This window comes from Microcebus murinus, chromosome 9 (assembly GCF_040939455.1).
Source record: "Microcebus murinus isolate Inina chromosome 9, M.murinus_Inina_mat1.0, whole genome shotgun sequence".
NCBI classification, from domain to species: domain Eukaryota; kingdom Metazoa; phylum Chordata; class Mammalia; order Primates; family Cheirogaleidae; genus Microcebus; species Microcebus murinus.
In genome coordinates, this window is record NC_134112.1 from 62312753 (window position 1) to 62330775 (window position 18023).

Consider the following 18023-nt stretch of genomic DNA (forward strand, 5'->3'; position numbering starts at 1 on the left):
ACCTCCACTCCAAAAACATTCATCCAACCTACAAATATCGATCTAATGCCTATAATGTGCCAATCATTTCAGTGAACATGCTCCAGATGATCCCTGTTCTTATAGGTCAGTGGTTCACAAAGTGTAGCCCCCAGGCCAGCAGTGTCAGCGTCACCTGGATACTTGCTAGCCATGCAGATTCTCAGGCCCACCCTAGGTTGTTAGAGCTGTACCTCACCCAACTGTGCCCGTCACCATGACCGCCAGGGGAGGACGCTGGGGCCTGGAATCCCCAACTCCATCCCCTGACCCACTGGATCGGAAACTCCGGAGGTGGGGCCCGCAGTCTGTGTTTCTGATAAGGCTTCCGGGGAATTCTGATGCACACTAAAGTTTGAGAGCCACTGATCTGTGGTGGGGGTAGATAATAAACAAGTACATAAATTAATAAAATGAAAACAGATTGTGGTAAGTGGCAGGACAAAAACAACCAGGTGCTGTAGCAGAATCTGTCTGGGGAGGGAAGGGAGAACCTTGCAATCCAGCAGCAGGATTATGTCCCCTGCCCCTCGGAGGAACTGGCCTGCATTACGCAGGCTCTTTTGTCCCCTTTTGTCCTCTCCTCCTAGTAAAAGCTGCAGCCCTGGTCAGTAATCTCATACTTATAGCACGCCAGAAGAAAAGTAATCAGAACCTTAGAAAACCACCTATGGAGGAGGCCAACTTCTGCTTCTCAGGGTCTTACCAAGAGCTGGTTGACGCTCCTCTGTCCAGCACTCGGGTCAGTGGGACCCCAGTGAATGGAGGCGAGTGGCACCCCTGAGGGCTTTCCGTTGTGATAGCAGCTAGCAGGCACCTTTGAGTAGGGCGTTGCCACCTTTCTTGGGCTTAACAGCATGACCTGCGTGTGGCATCTGCAATCCTGACATCTCCGCAACTCGTCTGTTATCTGCCTGCAGCTCTGGGAAGCAGATGCTGAACTCGGGCGTCTCTGTGCTATCAGCCCACTCATCTGGCAGTGGCAGCTTGTAGTCGAGAGAACGCTGAAAAGCCTGCAAGGTGTTAAAGAAACAGCTTTCATGGCTCATGCCTTCTCAGTGAGAGACAATGGCTATATTAGGCCCTGGGTTATACCCAGATATGGCGGGAAAAAAAGCCAATGGACTTTTTTAGCTTTGGGGAAGGGGAGGAGAGACAGAATAAAATTAGGCTGGAGTCGCTCTTTAGTTCTCTAAATTCCCTGGGTTCTGATCTAATGGATGTCTATGAAGACTATAAATACGGTGACGGGTTGAAGCAGCAAGAGCTATGAGCATACAGATGTTCAGTTTATAGAGCAAGAACAAAGAGTGGAATAAACACTCACACGAGGAGATACCGAGTGTGAAAATCGCCACCACCCTTCGCTCACCCTCCCCACGCTCGTTGTTCCAGCCCATGATCACCTACCAGGTCCTGAGGAAGAACGTTTACTCTCCGTCCGCGTGGTATGTGCCTTTCGTCATCACTCTGGGCTCCATGTTGCTTCTGGGTCTCCTGGTGTCCCTGCTCGTCCTGTTGGCCAAGGCCATCCACAGACACTGCCCCTGCGGGACTGGAAAGGACAAGAAACCTCTGTAAGTGGCCACTGGGCTGGCTCTTTCCTCCACTTCCTTCAGGGCATTGTCCTGGCCATCTTAGGAGGAGAGACGGAGAACCAGGATTTCTCTATGGGGCAGGTGCCTGGATGAAAGAATCCTTGCTCTTCTCTGTCCTGCCGCACCTGCTTTGTCACCTGCTGGGCCAGGAAACCATTCCTCTGGCTTTTCCTGGCAACCTACCCTGTCCTTGAGGGGGCTCTCAATGGAATTGGGACATCAACCTTTTGGTGGCCTTGCCCTGGGTAAAAGCTTCAGAAAAGCCCTATTGTGAGTAGTGATAGAAATTTACAGAATATTTAAAGGGTGGGATGGAATTAAAGGTGAAAAACTGATAAGGGAATTAAGCTTTTGGCTCCAGTGATCCCTCTGTGTTTCTATGTAACTAAATAGTCATTGTTCTTCTGCACGTGGCCCCTGTCTCTCACTCTCAATGGCCCCTTCCTATTTTCATCTGCTTACTAAGAGGCCTCTGCTTGTGACAATCTGTGGAGTGTCTTTACTGGCTAAAGTGAAGCAGTAAAGTGAAGTGAAGAGGGCATCTAATGGTTACCCACATCTCCCAGAGCCAGGTTTTCTGATTCTCAGCAGCTCTTACAACTAGAGCATAATGGTTCTGAGCCTGAGTTTTGGAGTTAGGCAAGGCCTGGGTTCAAATCTTGACTTTACCATTTTCTGGGTATATGGCTTTGGGCAAGTGACAACCTCTGTGAACTTCAGTTTCCTTATTTGTAAAACTAAACAACTAAATGAGCAAATGCAAGCAAAGCACGAAGCACTGTTCTGATACAGAGTAAACACTTAATACATCACAGCCATTGTTTTTCTTATTTCATTATTCTTCATGGCTGAATCCCAGTGAGTTTGGGACACTAGATTCCAGTTTAGCTCCATGCCCAGTATCTTGAGGCATTGAAACCTCTGAATTTCAGGATCTCTCAATGGCAAAAAGAAGGGATGATAAGACTTATGTGCTTTTTAAAAGTATTTTAGATTATTAACAGTCAAATTATTAACAGTGAAAGATTGTAAAAAAGTATAAGGCATCAGCATGAAGATGTGCATTGTGTTTTGCCATATTTATTGGGGAAGTTTGTTGCTATTGGCAACCTTGACTTCAAGGTAAAAATCCTTGAGCATCTGCTGAAATTAAAAAAGGCATTTTTGTTTGGACTCTACTCACAAATTCACTGGGGGGAAACCAACCTAATTCTAAAAGGGTGACACTTAAGCTTGTAAGGATGGTGGCACACTGTAATGGGATTTGGGTAGAAGTTCTGCAACTCCATGTAATTTATGGCTAAATGTTAAATATACACCTTGAACCTGGTTATTTAACTTATATTATAGATACAGTTTTTAACATGGTGGACTTAGAAAAGAAAACCTAGCTAGAAATTCAGATCAGACCCACCTCTCTGGAAATTAGTTGCACCATACCATGGCCAACATTTGTCAAATAAGAAAGAATAAAATTAGAGTTTCAGAATTACAGAATCCAAGGTTGTCATGGGAAAGGTCTTAGAGTCCAAATCCAGCTCTTCATGAGACAGGAAACCCAAGTTTAACTGCCAGCATGCAGACCTCCCCACAGTGAGCCATGCCTTCTGCTCAGCCGGCTACTGGGGAGGAAGATGGGGCAGTCCGACTGGGTGGTCATGACCTCACCAGGTGTCCTCATCACAGACAGCATATTCCCTGAAGCTCTACAAGCTGATAGCTTTTAAACTCATCAAATTCCCAGAACCTCCCCAGCCCAAAACCAATGTGACCGAGCTGCGCAGTTGGAAGCAGAGCTGTAGCCTAGCCCCTGAACCCCAAGGAACACAGTTGCCCAAAGGACCCCTTGTTATCATGTGTGTGCCAGGGCAGAACATTTTCAAGTTAATTAATGTCCATTCCTTTTTTCCCTCCCATAGGGTGAAGAAAGGAGGTAGGTAGAACACTTATTTCCTTTGTTTGTTGTTTTCTGCTCTGTTGTACTATGGAAAAAGGCTCCAACTCAGCAGAGAATCATGGCGCCATGGTGCCTTGGCGGGGTTTCAGCTGCATCACCTGTGGGAGGAATGAAGCAGAGGTCGCTGTAGCTGGAGGAGGGGAAGGGAGGGTGCGCAGTGCCTTTGGCCCACTTGGATCTCTCACTTTGGTCCTGCCTGTGCCCTACCCAGGGCCATGTCCAGTCAGCTCAGCTCAAGCACCTAGGTCTATTCCCCACTGAGTGGGACAGAGATAAGGAACTCTCCATGTGGGAAACACAGACAGTAACTGCTGCTGCTGCGCACGGAGGGGTGTGCTGAGGACAGCTAATGCTCTATTTTGGGTGCCTGCCTCTTTTGAAAGAACAAATGATACTTGATTCTCAGATTCTAATGGATTCAATCATTTTCACAAATTATTTAAGTCAGACTAGTTAGAATGGGGATCTAGGGGCAGTTAGATGAGCTGGGAGAACTGAACGATTTCCGGCAAGTTGGTAAACTGAGGAAGGTCCATCTGAACAGCTGCAGGCCCGAGGAGGTATCTTATCCCGGCCTAGCAGGTGAGTTGTGGCCTCAAGTAGACCCCAGGCTATGAGGAGAGACAGGACAAAAAATTGGAAAGTATTTTTTTAAATGCTTGCTTTAATCACCCCATCCACGGGTGTGTGCATCTGACATACACAAGGCATGTCTAAGCAGGGTTAGAAATTTGATTATTATGGTTATTGATCATAGTGAGTGAGATGATTTTAATAAATGACATTTTCACAAACCATCTCCAATCCCAGTTACTTTTCAAAAAGGGCATGAGGAGTGAGCTTAAAAAATCACGTTGTGAACAAATGTTTCAACCCAATCTTTCTTTCTTATCTCTAAAGCCATTTAAAAGCTAATTTTCTAGGTCCAGGGATAATAATAAGCTGGAAAAAGAGTAAAAAAATTTTAATTGTGTGTGTATAATATATGCGCATGCATATATATTTTTCTGAGAAGATGGAAAGCTGTCAACAAACATGTCTACAGACAGAAAACTCCTTTGCTGTGTCTGCAAGACCGAGTTCAAAGCCTATTTAGGGGAAATCCCATTGTGGGGTGGAATTTTAAGGTCAATTTAATGCCCAAGAAGCTTACCTTCTGCCCGTTCTGTCCCCCGCAGAGATGAAGAATGCAGAGAGAGAGGTGTTGGTGGTGAGTCTGGCCAGCTGTGGGGCCCCTGGCTGGGGTGCTGGCTGGTGGGGGCCCCCCAGGCTGGCCCACCATAGCCTCGTGGAGGTGTTTGTCATTCAGGGAGGTGCTCGCATTTGGCCAGTGGAACAGGTTGCTGGGTGACGAGCTCCTGATAGAATTTGTTCCCTCCACTGAACATGTCTGCTGATATATTTGCAGAACTGGATTTCATAAATATTGAGCAGGGGTGTTTATTATCTACACCAGCTCTCCTGGAGAGCAAGTTGGAGGAGTGAAGCTTAAAGACCAGAACTGTGCTTCAGCCTCCAATGAGCTTTAATTTTTCTTTGCTCTTCCACAACCTTGCAGAAAAGCAGTAGAGAAAGCACTGCTTGGATCCGGGGTTGGCTCTGCCCACTCAGTCATGTGACCCCGGGGACTCCCTCGGCCTCTTTGAGCTTTACATTTCTCACCTGTAAAATGGGAACGAGGATGCCGGCCCTGACATAACAGGGGGGAAAATGCTTTGAAAATTGTTAAATGTGACACAAATGCAAAGTGTTACAGGATAGCTGGAGAGTCACCTCTCTGTCCCACCCACTGGACCTGGTCTGTCCACCTGGGAAGGGATGGGGACTGCCTCCAGCTCTTCTCCACCCCCTGACAATAAGACTTGGTCATAATCTGAGACCCATACATTTGGATGAGGGGGTCAATGCAGTGTGCTGGGATTTTAGGCCCATCCATCACCTAGTGCGTGCATGTTCTGGTCAGTCCACAAACAGCAGGAAGAGGCAATTTCTGGTCTGTGGGGTGCTATTGTCTAAGGCAAGTACCCTGGGGGATGCCACTCAGAGATCGCCTTAGAACTACCGTGTTTCCCCGAAAATAAGACCTACCCATAAAATAAGCCCTAACAGGATTTCTAAGCATTTGCAATATAAGCCCTACCCTGAAAATAAGACCTAGTGATGGGCGTGGCTACGCAGCGTATCTGCACAACCCATGCATTTCATTGAGGACGAGCAGCCCTTCTCATCTGCCCCATCATGACAGCTACAATCCCAGAGGTGACCAGAAAGGTGCAGGCAGCCCCACCAACAAGGTCGGCTGCCCCTGTCAGGTCCTGACCATCCTGTGTGTGCTGCAAGCTCAGACTTTGAGGGGAAAATAACACATCCCCTGAAAATAAGCGCTAGGGTGTCTTCTTGAGAAAAATAAATATAAGACCCTGTCTTATTTTTGGGGAAACATGGTATGCAATATTAAATTAATCTATTAGATAAATAAATCCCCAGGACCATACAAAATGGGGCTGCTTAGCTGGTGGAATGGGTTAAACCCATGTAATCCTCATTTTTCCCTCCTCAGAGTTGGGGCACTGTAGGGAACTGAGAAGGTGATCATTTATGTGATGAAAACTGGGGATTGAAAGGCTTGCCAAACTCCAAGCACCATCCTCCTTGCTGCACTAGTGTACCTGACTTTGGTACCTGCAGAGGGCGACCTGTGAGGGAAGGCAGTGTTTCCATGGGGAAAAGGGTCAGGTACATCACACAGGGTCAGGGCCTGGAGGGTGGCACAGAGTACAGATCAGGGGAGGGAGAGATAGGGAGCACAGGGCTTGGGTGAGGCCTGCATGCCATGCTGCACTGGCCTAGGCTAGGGGAGGCATCGGGAGAGGGTGGGAGTCCCAGGCACCTGGGGGCTCACCTGTGTCCAGCTTGCAAGTTCACCTGACAGTGATCCTACTGGGGCAGCATAGGTCTTAGCCTGTGTTGTGTGGCATTTCTACTCTTCCTTCTGCACAGCTTAGATTTCATTTACTCAAGATGCTTTCTTAACCCCCAGGTTCGGATTAAATGTCTCCCCCAGCCCCACCTGTGCCCCATAAAATGTCCTACATCTCTCCGATCATCTCCTTACCTGTTTGCCAGTGGCAAGTCTGGTGAGGCAGTAGCCACCCCTGCCTGTTCACCCCTGTGTCCCCAGCACCTAACACCGTGCCTGTTAGAGCCATAAATGTCAAGGAGGCTTGGGGTAAGGAACCTGGGCCGTGAGGATGAGCAGCCTTGCCTGGGGGAAGGAGTGTAGAGTTGTGCTTGACGCTGTCCCTTTCTTTCCTTAGGAAACCATCCAGGTGAACACTGTGTTTGATGGAGAAGCCATAGATCCAGGTAATTAAGTGGCGATGCCACCCATAAGAATGCTGTTCATGTTCCAGACTGGAAGAGTCGTGGAAGACTTTACCCAATTTCCTGCTCCTTACTCAGTCTGTCAATCGTTTTGGCTTCGTTGCCTACATAGTGCTGACCCTTCTAGACTGGAATACAACCTGAGTCCGGCTCTGAGCCCAGCCAGCTTGCACACGCTCCAGCTCCTGGCTGCCCGAGGGAGGCCTCGGCGGGCCTCCACCTAGAGGCTCAGGCCCCAGGTGACGCCGCTTTCTGGCCTCCCTTTCCAAATCACGAGCCCATTTAGGGAACTGGTGGGTTCAAGAACCCACATTTTTTCCTTCTCATTGGTACTCGCCCCCACCCCCCACCCCCATCCTTCCTGAATGCTCCTAATACCTCCGTATTAGTAGTGGAAGGTACAGAGAAATGGCAAGTTTCGCTTCTCCCCCCCCCCACCCCTCGATCAGGGCCAAGAGTGTCTTCTTGGTCGGCAAGATGAACATAAGGTAAAGCTGGCCTCCAGAGCTCTCATCACCCCCGTGGAACCGGCTCCAAATTTAGCTCCTTTACACACATCCCTCCGCTTACAAAGGCTCAATTATAGACGTGAATAAAGGGAAGGAAACCAAATTCAGGAGGCAAGTGTGTTGGCTCCCTGCCACCCTCATATGCAAACCGCACCGGTCCTCCTCGGGAAGGAGGATGGCTCCTCTCCAGCGAGAGGCTGCCGCTGCTGCTGGAATTAAATTTCCCTCTATTATTAGGTACTTGTTACCATAATGTGCCCACATTAGCATAAGTGCTGGTGGGATCCTGAGCCCAGAGGCCACTCGTGCTGTATGGAAGTGGCGGGAGCAGGGGCCTGCCTTAAACCGGAGCTTCCAGGGTAAAAGCCCAGGATGACTTGTGCATTTTTGCATAGTCGAGAGAGCAAAGGAGGAAGCGATGTGCCAACTGGCCTGGGTGAACAAACACATCCGTTAGCATCTGCTCGCTCCGACACAGTAAGAATGCTCCCTTGCGTCGTCTCGAGTGGGGCCAGATTTGTGTGTCTGTGTCTGCAGATCTCTGCTAACCCAACACACATAAAAATCAGCCTTTTCTGCCTTACTGGGTGAATTCCTTTTTATAGCAGAGATCCAGGGGTCTTTGTAGACAAACAAAATAAATCAGAGAGTAATGAGTAATGCCATTAAAAATTGAAGCTAGGGCAGGTGGGACAGGGGAGGAGGGGATGGGTATATACAAACCCAACAGTAAGAGGTGCAACGTTTGAGGGATGGACACGCTTGAAGCTCTGACTCGAGGAGGGGGGGGCATGGGCAATATAGGTAACCTTAACACTTGTACCCCCATAATTTGCTAAAATAAAAAAAAAATTGAACCTAATTTATCTGAAGCTCACATGGAGTTCAAGACTATGTGGCCTTCTCATCTTGCAGTGGAGATGGCCACGAGACTCTCCTAAACATTTCTGTCCAGGGAGGCTTGATATTTGCTGCCCGTGTGGCCTGAGCCGGACAGGCGTAGAAGCGCAGGGCGAGGAGGGTCTGTGCTGTCCCCACGCCTGCCTCCTGCTGGGGCAGCCGCCTGCTAGCTTGCTGCTTCCTCCCTGGGAGTCAGAACAAGAGCAGAGCGGCAGACAGGTGGGGGAAGAGAGAATCGTCTGTGTTCCTTGCTTTAGATAATTGTATTTTTCCCCCCTAGTGACTGGAGAAATATATGAATTCAACTCAAAAACTGGAGCCAGAAGGTGGAAAGAGTCACTGGTCCAAATGCCGAAACGGAAAGAGTCCAGCCCCCAGGCAGCTGCCCCACTCAGCGTCGCTGCCGGGGAAGGGATGGGGACGCTGAGATGTGCCAGCCGGGAAGAGCAGGATCCGGGTGGGAAAGCGCTGGCCGAGGACGCAGGCCCAGGTGCCAGGAATGATGCCAAGCCGGGCGCCCCAAAGGACAGAAACCCAGCCTTCACGCGCAAGGTTTCCCCCAAGGTGCACCCGGGAAAGTAAACAGCATCCAGTGGCCAGGCCTGCGGTGCAGCGCAGGGGAGGGACTGGCAGTCAGCGGTGCTGCCTCCCCCTAAATTCTATGAGGGCAGCGCTGGGCCCTGATAGGTGTGAAAATGTGGGCTGGGGGAATTCACACATCCAGGGGCACAAATGGGATGTTTGACAAATTTTTCAACAAATAGAAAGGGGTTTGATCATACAGTTGCCTTTTTCTAAGATGGCCAGAAAAAGGGGTCTCAGAACTCCGGTCTCAGAACTACCTGTGCTTCTGATCAGTGGGACTATTAACTTCTGGACGCTGAATTGCTGTGTTCCTTCTTTGCATTGACTGCTGGGAAGCTCTCTCCAGCTCATCCTAGGAAGTGCACAGAAATTCCTGACAAAAATATTGAGGACCACCCTCATATCTTATTTTCCTGCTTTTATCTTAGCATCACCCAGATTTCTTATATAGTTCAATGCCACACCTTTGTAGGTTACCTCAAATCTTTTTCAAAATAAGCAGAGCAGTGAAGAAATGGACGAGTAAATAATGAGATGTGCATCTGGGAAGAAGAAAACACTATAGACACCTTCTTTTATTCTTTTTTTTTAAATTAATGTACTGTATAACATATGGCCAATAAAGTGCACAGATCTCAGCTGTTCAACTTGATGATGTGTAGACTTCTTCTAGAGGCAACCACTGTTCTAAGCTTTATCATCACAGATTCGTTTTGCCTTTTGTGAATTTCACATATGTGGAATTACACAGAATGTGCTCATTTGCGTCTGGCTTCTTTTGCTCGCAGCATCATGCCTGTGAGAGTCATCCATGTTGTGCTGTCTGGCAGGGGTCCAGTCCTCTTCATTGCTGTGTCTGGTTTCTTGGTGTGATTATACCACAATTTATTTATCCGTTCTACACGTGGGTGGCTGCTTCAGGTTTTTACTATTATGAACTACGGCAGCATGAACTTTCCTGTGAATGTCTTTTGACAAACATAAACAACTCACTGCTCTGAGCCTGTCTGTACCTGGGAGTGGGATTGCTGGAGCAATTGCCAGATGTTGCCAAAGAGCTCCAAAGTGGAGGCTCCAATTCACACTCAGCAGCAAACATTGAGGGTTTCACTTGCTCTCTATCCTTGTCAACACTTGGGATTGTCAGTCCTTTTAATTTTAGCCATTCTGGTTAAAATTACGCTTGAAGTGAAATCACTCTTTTTCTCAAGGCTGAAACAACACCTACCTTACCACCTACCTGCCCTGCTCCTTCCCACTTCCTGTGATTGGAGGGAGCCAAGGGACTCTGTCCAAACATACAACACAGACTCTCACCTGTAGGCATGAGCAGTGAGCAATGAACTGAGAATAAATGGTATTAGGATGTAAAAGGAAATGACACTTTCCAATGAGTGCCACGCAGAGACTGAGCAAGCCTCGCTTTAGCTCTATGCCCTGCTCCCCAGGGGCTGTGGCCCCGGCCCAGTAATCACAAGAAAGGACCAGGCAAGAGTCCCCTAGAGCAGCACCCCCTTCCCAGCTGGGCGTCAGGTGAGAGCCCACCAGGCTCCTGCGGGAGACAGGATCCATCCAGCAAATAAAGAACCGCGGAGAGAGCATTTGCTTTGTTAGCTGTGTGCTTATGCGCCAGTGTGACTTCTCGAGCAAAAGAAACATTTGTAAAATGCCCTGTCCTGGCCTAGATTGGGCGTGATTTATTAATAAGGGTTGGTTGCCAGGGAACTCCCTTGAATGGGTTTAAATTTTGCAAAAGAAGGCAGAGCTGTTCAGTCGTGTAGGTTAAAGTGGGTGAAGTGGCTGATTACCCATTTAAGACTTTGCAAGTCTGTGGGGCCCTGAGTAAAATGCCTTCCTCAGAAGCTCTCAGCTTCAATGCAAGTAAAATGAGGCTCTGAGAAGGCTGAAGGGGGACTTAATAACTGTTTATAAGCCCATTAAGGATGATTAAAAGGAGGCCAGTGAGCAGCTGCTCTTCCTTCTCCAGCGATGACAGGGCAGGAGGGAATTGTGCTTTATGGCCAGAAGAGGAGATTTAAGTTAGGCAGAGGGAGGGACTTCCTGGAGGCCGGGGTCTATCAGAAGGGCTCAGTGTCTTCCCTGGTGACAGCAGGAAGAGCCGATTGTCTTCTGAGTCCCAAGGCGAGCCCTGAGGCACTCAGGACTAGGGGAAGACCACACCAGGAGGAGAGATGGCCCCCATTACTTACACCCCCCCCCCCCCCCGTTTCTTTTGTGTATTTGGCTATTTGATTAGGGGAAATGCAGAAGTCTGGCGTCTAGGGCTGAGGCCACTTGGTTTGGGCCAAATACATTCAGGAATTGGACCATGTAGCGATCCATAATTGTTGAAGGCTTTGAAGTCTGTGTGGCAAGTTCTGACGTTGGAGCTTTTTGCTGTGCTCCTTGGAAAAGCAGGGTCAGCAACTCAGCCTGTGTGGAAAGCAGGAGGGGCTCACAAACAGAAACTGGGAAATGACACTCCTGCTCCTCGGAGCCCTTGTTCATGGCTGTGGTTCTTTATTTGCCTTTTTGCTTAATGTGTTTTGTAATGGCTGCGAAAATTAAGCGACAAAATGAGTGAACATTGAAAATGATCGCTACTGAAAGTTGGCGTTTCTCATTTCAAATTTAGTGTGTTTGTGCCTCCTATTCATTCAATAAATATTTATGGAGCGACGGCTGTGTGCCAAGTGCTGACTCATTAGTAAACACAGCAGCCCCGAATCCCTGCCCTTGCAGGGCTTACAGTCTGTCTCTGCAGCTGAGTGCAGCCTGCTGGTAAGCTGTTCCAAAGGTTTCTATTTCTAGTTGCATCCTGGCCTATTTGTTTCTTGGTTCCTTGAGTATTCTGTCTGAAAAACAAATTAACCCAAGCCTGGACTCTCTTTCCAAAGGAACAGATAATTCAGAACCATTAAAAAAATTTTGTTTTTAAACTCAATGGGGCCCAGATACAGTGGCTCACGCCTGTAATCCTAGCACTCTGGGAAGCCAGGGTGGGAGGATCACTTGAAGTCAGGAGCTCAAGACCAGCCCGGGCAAGAGTGAGACCCCATCTCTAGTAAAAATAGAAAAATTAGCCAGGCACCGTGGCGCATGCCTGTAGTCCCTGCTACTTGGGAGGCTGAGGCAGGAGGATCGCTTGAGCCCAGGAGTTGGAGGTACAGTAAGCTATGATGATACCACTGCACTTTACCTGGGGCGACAGAGCGAGACCCTATCTCAAAACAACAAAACAAAACGTAACAAACTTAATGGGGAGCCCTTGTTGGGAAACAGTTGAGCTGCCCGAGTGGGGGCCCGGCCTTGGTTATCATCAGGCCAGCACACTGTTCAGGCGCCTCCAGATGGTAGCTGTAAGCCACGTGTGACTGCTGCGCGCAGAAGATGAAAGCATCCTGCAGCCAGGGAGCTATTTGATCTGGAGGCAAAGGTCAAACATGGGGGCTGGGGGACCCTCAGATCACCAAGACCCTCCTATGTGTCACCTGTAGTGGGGGCAAGATGTGGCTCCAGCTGCAAGGGAACAGTTCAACTGAGAAGATAACCAACTCGCTAAAAAGACACCCAGCAACCACGCAGGCACATGACGAGAACTAAATAAGTTCCGTATGCAGTGAGAAATCAGACGTAGCCAGAGCAGCCTCTGAGAGTATGATGGGAGACCTGGAGCCTGAAGGGGTCTTGAAGGTGGGGATGCATTCGAAGTGGAAGAGAAGAGAAGAGAAATTTTGAGCAAAGGCTAAAGCATTCAGAATCCTGGTCTTCAATCCATTTCCAGCCAATACTTGGCTTGTGTAACCTGGAGTGGCCTCTAATACAGAACCTCCTGGGCATGTAGCAAGCACTCAGTGAGTATTTGCAGAATGAGATTGAATTACACAGGCTTGTGGCTGGTTTTCTATCTAGGTCATGTAGCAGAGTCACAACTTTCTAACTAGATCTAGATAAACATTGTCATAATCAACACATAGATACTGAGTGCCTACGAGGTACCTGGCACTGTCCTAGGCTCTGGGGATACAGCAGTAGGTAAAACAGTGTTCTTAGTGTTTATATTTTAGTGAGGTGTGAAAGACTGAACATACAACCAGACCATATATACAAATAGAACTCTGACCCGCCCTGCAGCAACCTGTCCAAGAAACCTACTCCCTCATCTGCAATAAACACCAGGATGCCAGTGTACTATCTCTAGTAACAACATAGGAAGCTAAAAAATAACCCCTGTAACAATAGGCCCCAAATGGCCAGGTCTTGGTTAATAATTTTTGTCCCAGAGTCCAACTTAGGACCCATCAGAGACAGCCAAATACACACCCCTAACCCATCGCAGGGCATGCCCTGCCTCTCGTCAGTGCACCTGCGGCTTCCTCACGCCAGCAGCCTCTGATCAGGGCACACCCAAAGCCGTCCCTTTTTTCCTGAATACTCTGCTTGCCTTTGGGTCTCTCCCAAAACGTGAGTGCAGGTGGCAGACTCCTTTTCTATAGCAAGCTCGGGACAAGTAGTCTTCACTTTTCTCATATGGTTGGTCTTTGTTTATTTCCACTGGAATGATAGAAAGCTCTGATAAACATAGGATATAGTGATAAAATTATAAATATATATGTGTGTAAATGAGGTACATTAATGGTGGTGAATGCCATTGAGAAAAGTAAATAGGTCAGGGATTATGGAGGGCAGGAGGGCCACTTCCCACAGGTGGTCAGGGAAGGTCCCTGAGGTACGGGGGCCCCAACAGAGTGGAGGGCTGGGCCGATGGCTGGCAGAGCCTTCCCTGCAGAGAGTGCAGGGGCAAGGGCGAGTTCAGGAGCAGTAGGAGGACCGGGGGAGTGGACCACAGTGTCGGGGGAGGTGGGTGAGTGTGTGTGTAAGAGGAGGCTGGGGTTATGTGGACCATGGGGTGTGCGTGGAGAGGGCCCGCGGGCCATTGTCAGGACCTTGGCTTCTATTGCAAGTGAGATGGGAGCCATGGCAGGGTGTTGAGCAGAGGACTGGCTTGACTGGCTTCTGGTTTGAAAGCATCTCCCTGCTGATTTGAGAATAGACTTCAGGAAGGCAGGCATACGGGTGGAAGTAGAGAGAGCGATCAGGAGGCTATTGGAGTCATCCAGGTGTGAGATGCCAGTGGCTTGGTCCAGGGTGGCAGAGGTGGAGGACGGTGGAAGTTCTATGACACCTATTTGAAGGAGTGTCCCAGATATGAAAGAAGTGCTCCGTTCTCTTGGGCCCCATTCCCGTATCAGATAAAGGTTCCCCGCAGAGTTTAGCCACTCCTGCAGTGGGAGCTGCCACATACAGTTATTTTAGACGACATTGGACAGTTCTCCTGAGTGGGACTGCCCCATGCTTAGTCTGCAGCGGGGGATGGTGGGTGTGTGCACGCACATAAGTGTGTTGGGAGAGTAAAGAGACTCCCTCAGTGTCCCTGCTACACTGAACTTCCTGGCAAGACTCCAAACAATGCTCCAAGGAAACAGAGGAAGCAGGCTGCCCGGTGTTTCTGGGCTGGGTTCTGTGCCCTGCTGTGAAGACGGTTGCGGCACCTCGCTCAAGCTGAACGGTGCGTTATCAGACTGGCTCTCAGTCTGAAAAAGTACAGTTCTGATTAAATGTCAGGAGACCTGAGTTGTAGGAAACTCCCCAACTTTTGTCTGTGCCTCTCCAAAGAGTCTAAGTTCCTACAAAACTTGTCTGTTTGGGGGAACGGAGGAAGATGAGTGGGTCCTAGAAAACCGGGGCCTTATGCCCACATTTTTGGAGACAGTCCCTACTTAAAATGGCTTATCCTGGTGTCCACGTGAGTACAAACCATAGTTATCTGTCCTGATGTCTGGTCTGGAAAACATGATCCCTGCAAGTTTTGAGACCAAGGCAAGGCATGCTCAGGACTGTGCATTCCCCCCGCGCGGTGCCTGCTGGGTGAGGCTGGCCCGGGGCTGGAGCAGGCACCCTGTTGCTCAAGCTCTGGGCCCCGGCACGCTCAGAGGCCTTGTAATTTCCACGGTATTCAGAAACAGTGTGTGACTGCGGCAGCCCCCTCAGGACTGTGCAGCCGAGGGAGGGAAGCTGGTTAAGCTGATTTATAGGTGAAGCTCACAAGGACTCCACTCCCTGCACAGCCCATCTCATTTGTTGGTGCATGGACAGAGCACACTCCAGCTGGCGTGCTAAGGGTCTTTTTTTAAAAAAATAACAGCTTCATTGTGATTTCTCTTGGTGTATACCTTAAGAATGGAATTGATGGGTCATATATTTACTTTTTTGAGAAACTTCCAGAGTGTTTTCCACAGCAGCTGCACCGTTGTCCATTCTCACCCGCAGTGCATGAGGGGTTCCCAAGATTTTCAAAACCACAAGTGAGGCACCATCAGCCCAGGCTGCACAGTGGGGCATTCAGCCCTTCCCAGATCCCATCCACTTGGACTTGAGCCTGGGTGTGGTCTGCAGCGCTCAGTGGACTTCACTGAGATTCACAGCGACACGACCTGAGCAGTCTGCAGCCAGGTCTCAGGAAACCTCGTGGTTGCAATGGTGTGCCTAATCTGAGCTGGGCACTCCACCTACATGATCTCTAATCCACATGGCCTGCTTCTGAGAACAGTCTGCATTTGGGGATTATATGCATTTTACAGATAAGAAAACTGATGGTTGGAGAGGTTAGGGGATTTCCCCAGAGGTCACAGAACCAGGACAACCGCCTGGGTGTCTCTTCTCCAAGCCTGGGTGGGAAGGGCTCAGCTGTGGCCTTTAATCTGTGTTCTGATGGAGAAAGGGGTCGGGTGACTGGACCCCTAGATGGATCCTCTGGTTGAATAACTCTCTGCCCTGAAAGTTCAGGGCTTCTCATGGCTGCAGAAATCAAATCTTCAGGTGCAGAGTCAATATCAGTCTCGGGACAAGCAGTATGTTCTGAAAGTGGCCTGGCCTGCCAGGCTTGGGTTGAGGGTCTGAATAGCCCCTGGCCTCCCACAGCCCTGCTAAGCCCAGCACACTGCTTTGGGCTGTGTAAGAGTCAACGCACATCCCCTGCCTATCTGCCGCTCAACAAAAGCATTCACAAAAGCATTCTCCTCCTGGCGAGTATTCAAGCGCCTTCCAAGCCCAGATCCAAGTCACTCAGAAACAGCCTGAGGGGCTGCAGTTCTCATGTTGGCCAGCAGGGGCAGGGCCCCTCTTTTTGCCGTTTAGCTTCCAGTGAGTGGTCTAGGAAGGCCTCTCTGATAAAAACAAAAAACAAAACAAAACAAAAAACAGCAAAACCCCCCTGCTTTTCCATCTTTCCACCTCTCCCCAAGCTTTCCAGGGAATGTGGCCTTGCTGTCTGCAGAGAATAGCTGCAGGGCACTCAGGGCCAGGATTCTGCCCTGTGGCCGCCTGCAAAAAAACCACACAGCAGCAGTGTGGTAGCTGGAAACCAGGGTGTGCCATCCCACGCCTTCTGGGGAGGCAGGGACCAGCCGCTCCACCCACAGTGGCCTTTTCCCGAAAGGCCCCAGGACAGCTACCCTGGCATTTTGCCAAGCGAGCTATGGCTATTGACCAAGACAGCTCCCAGCTGGGCTCGGAACAAGTTTATCACTGTTGCCACAAGTAGAGAGGGTTAGACTCGGCGGGGGTGCCCGGCGTCTCTGAATACACACCCCTGCATTTTGTTGCCTTGACACACCATCTCCACAAAGCTTGGGGAGAGTTCGGGTCCCAAGTTCTCTGTTGGTGGAGTGTGTGTCGATGTGTACGTGCCCCTGTAGTCATAGTGAAAACCATATTTATGTTTCTGGAATGCCTGCTACATGCCCGCTCACGTGGGGCCCTTCGCGTTTATAATCTTACTTAATCTATGCACCTGTTGGTCCTTTCTAGCTCACAAATGAAGAATTGAGGCTCAGGAAGGGCGAGTGAGCTGCCGGAGGTCTCGCAGCTAGCAAGCGGCAGAGGGAGGTGGGATCTGAAAGCAGGTCTGACGTTCAGGCCCCTGCGGGCCGGGCCGAGAGCAGGGTCTGAAACACCTGGGGCGACAGCTGAGCTCCTGCCGCCCCACCCAGCACGGCCCGCATCTGTGGCTGCTTTGGAAGACGGGGGCGAGGCTGGGCCTTGCAAGCCAGCTTATTCCGGAGCTGCGAGGCCGCCTTAATATGCAGAGGGGCTGAAGGAGGCTCCAGGATGGGGACCTCTGCTCTAAGCAGCTCCCTGGTGTCACTGACACCCGGAGAAAGGAGAGAACGCAAAGACAGGAAGAAAGGGAGGGGAGAGAAAGGAGCAGGGCGGTGGCCCGAAGACTGGCAGGGAAGCCCCTCGCCTGGGGGGCTGGCAGGAGCAAGCACAACCTTCATTCTCTCCAGCAAGGCCAGCAAAGGGCAGCAGAATCACAGTATTTCTCAAGAAATAAAAATTCCTAGCACACTCCTGGGGCCTCGGGGAGAAAAACTGACAACGTGTTGATTGAAAACAGACCGCGCTGACGTGCGCCCCCGGGGTAGGGCCTCGCTCGCACAGGCTCGCGGCGACACCTAGCGGCCGCCCGCGGCACCGCCGCCTCTGCGGACGCGGTGAGGTGGGTGGGCCACCCGGCCGCGTGGGGCCGTGGAGATGACAGCAGGTGTTTCTTCTTTTCCCTTGCTGTCCAGCCCAAAGTGGGCACAGGTGTCCACCCAGCCCCCTTGTGAAACACGTCAACATTCTGAGGGGAGTTCCACATTGGTAAGACTGCACTTCCTAATGGTCACCCCAAGAGTGGCCAGGTATGTATATCCAACTGGCTCTGCACCATCTAGATTTTTCGTAGTGGTCATTATTTCCTCTGATCTTATTCTTTTCATTTATTAAATATAACTAAATGCATTTAATGGTGATATCTTTAGATGATTTTTATACAAATGAATTCTCTAGTCAGAGAAATTTGTTAGTCTATGTATTCAGAAAATACAGTGACTATGCTTCTATTAGTCAAAGACCTCTGCTTCCATGGTGACCCTGATCAATAAGTCTGCTTAAAAATGAAAACCATGCATCTCTTTCTGGAAAATGGCGCTTTAACATCTTTGCTCCCTTGCTTGCCTCTTCTAC

At 49.6% G+C, this 18023-nt stretch overlaps 1 protein-coding gene across 1 annotated transcript in view; it reads left to right on the plus strand.

The window, feature by feature from the left end:
• Window positions 1-10938, plus strand: part of CDHR3 (cadherin related family member 3) — a 59376-nt gene extending 48438 nt beyond the window's left edge. The window contains exons 15-19 of the mRNA XM_012746514.3: window positions 1414-1595; window positions 3536-3549; window positions 4752-4783; window positions 6891-6939; window positions 8647-10938. Coding sequence (XP_012601968.2) covers window positions 1414-1595; window positions 3536-3549; window positions 4752-4783; window positions 6891-6939; window positions 8647-8948 — 579 coding nt within the window. The 3' untranslated portion in view covers window positions 8949-10938. The remainder of the gene's footprint in view (window positions 1-1413; window positions 1596-3535; window positions 3550-4751; window positions 4784-6890; window positions 6940-8646) is intronic.
• Window positions 10939-18023: the final 7085 nt, after the last annotated feature.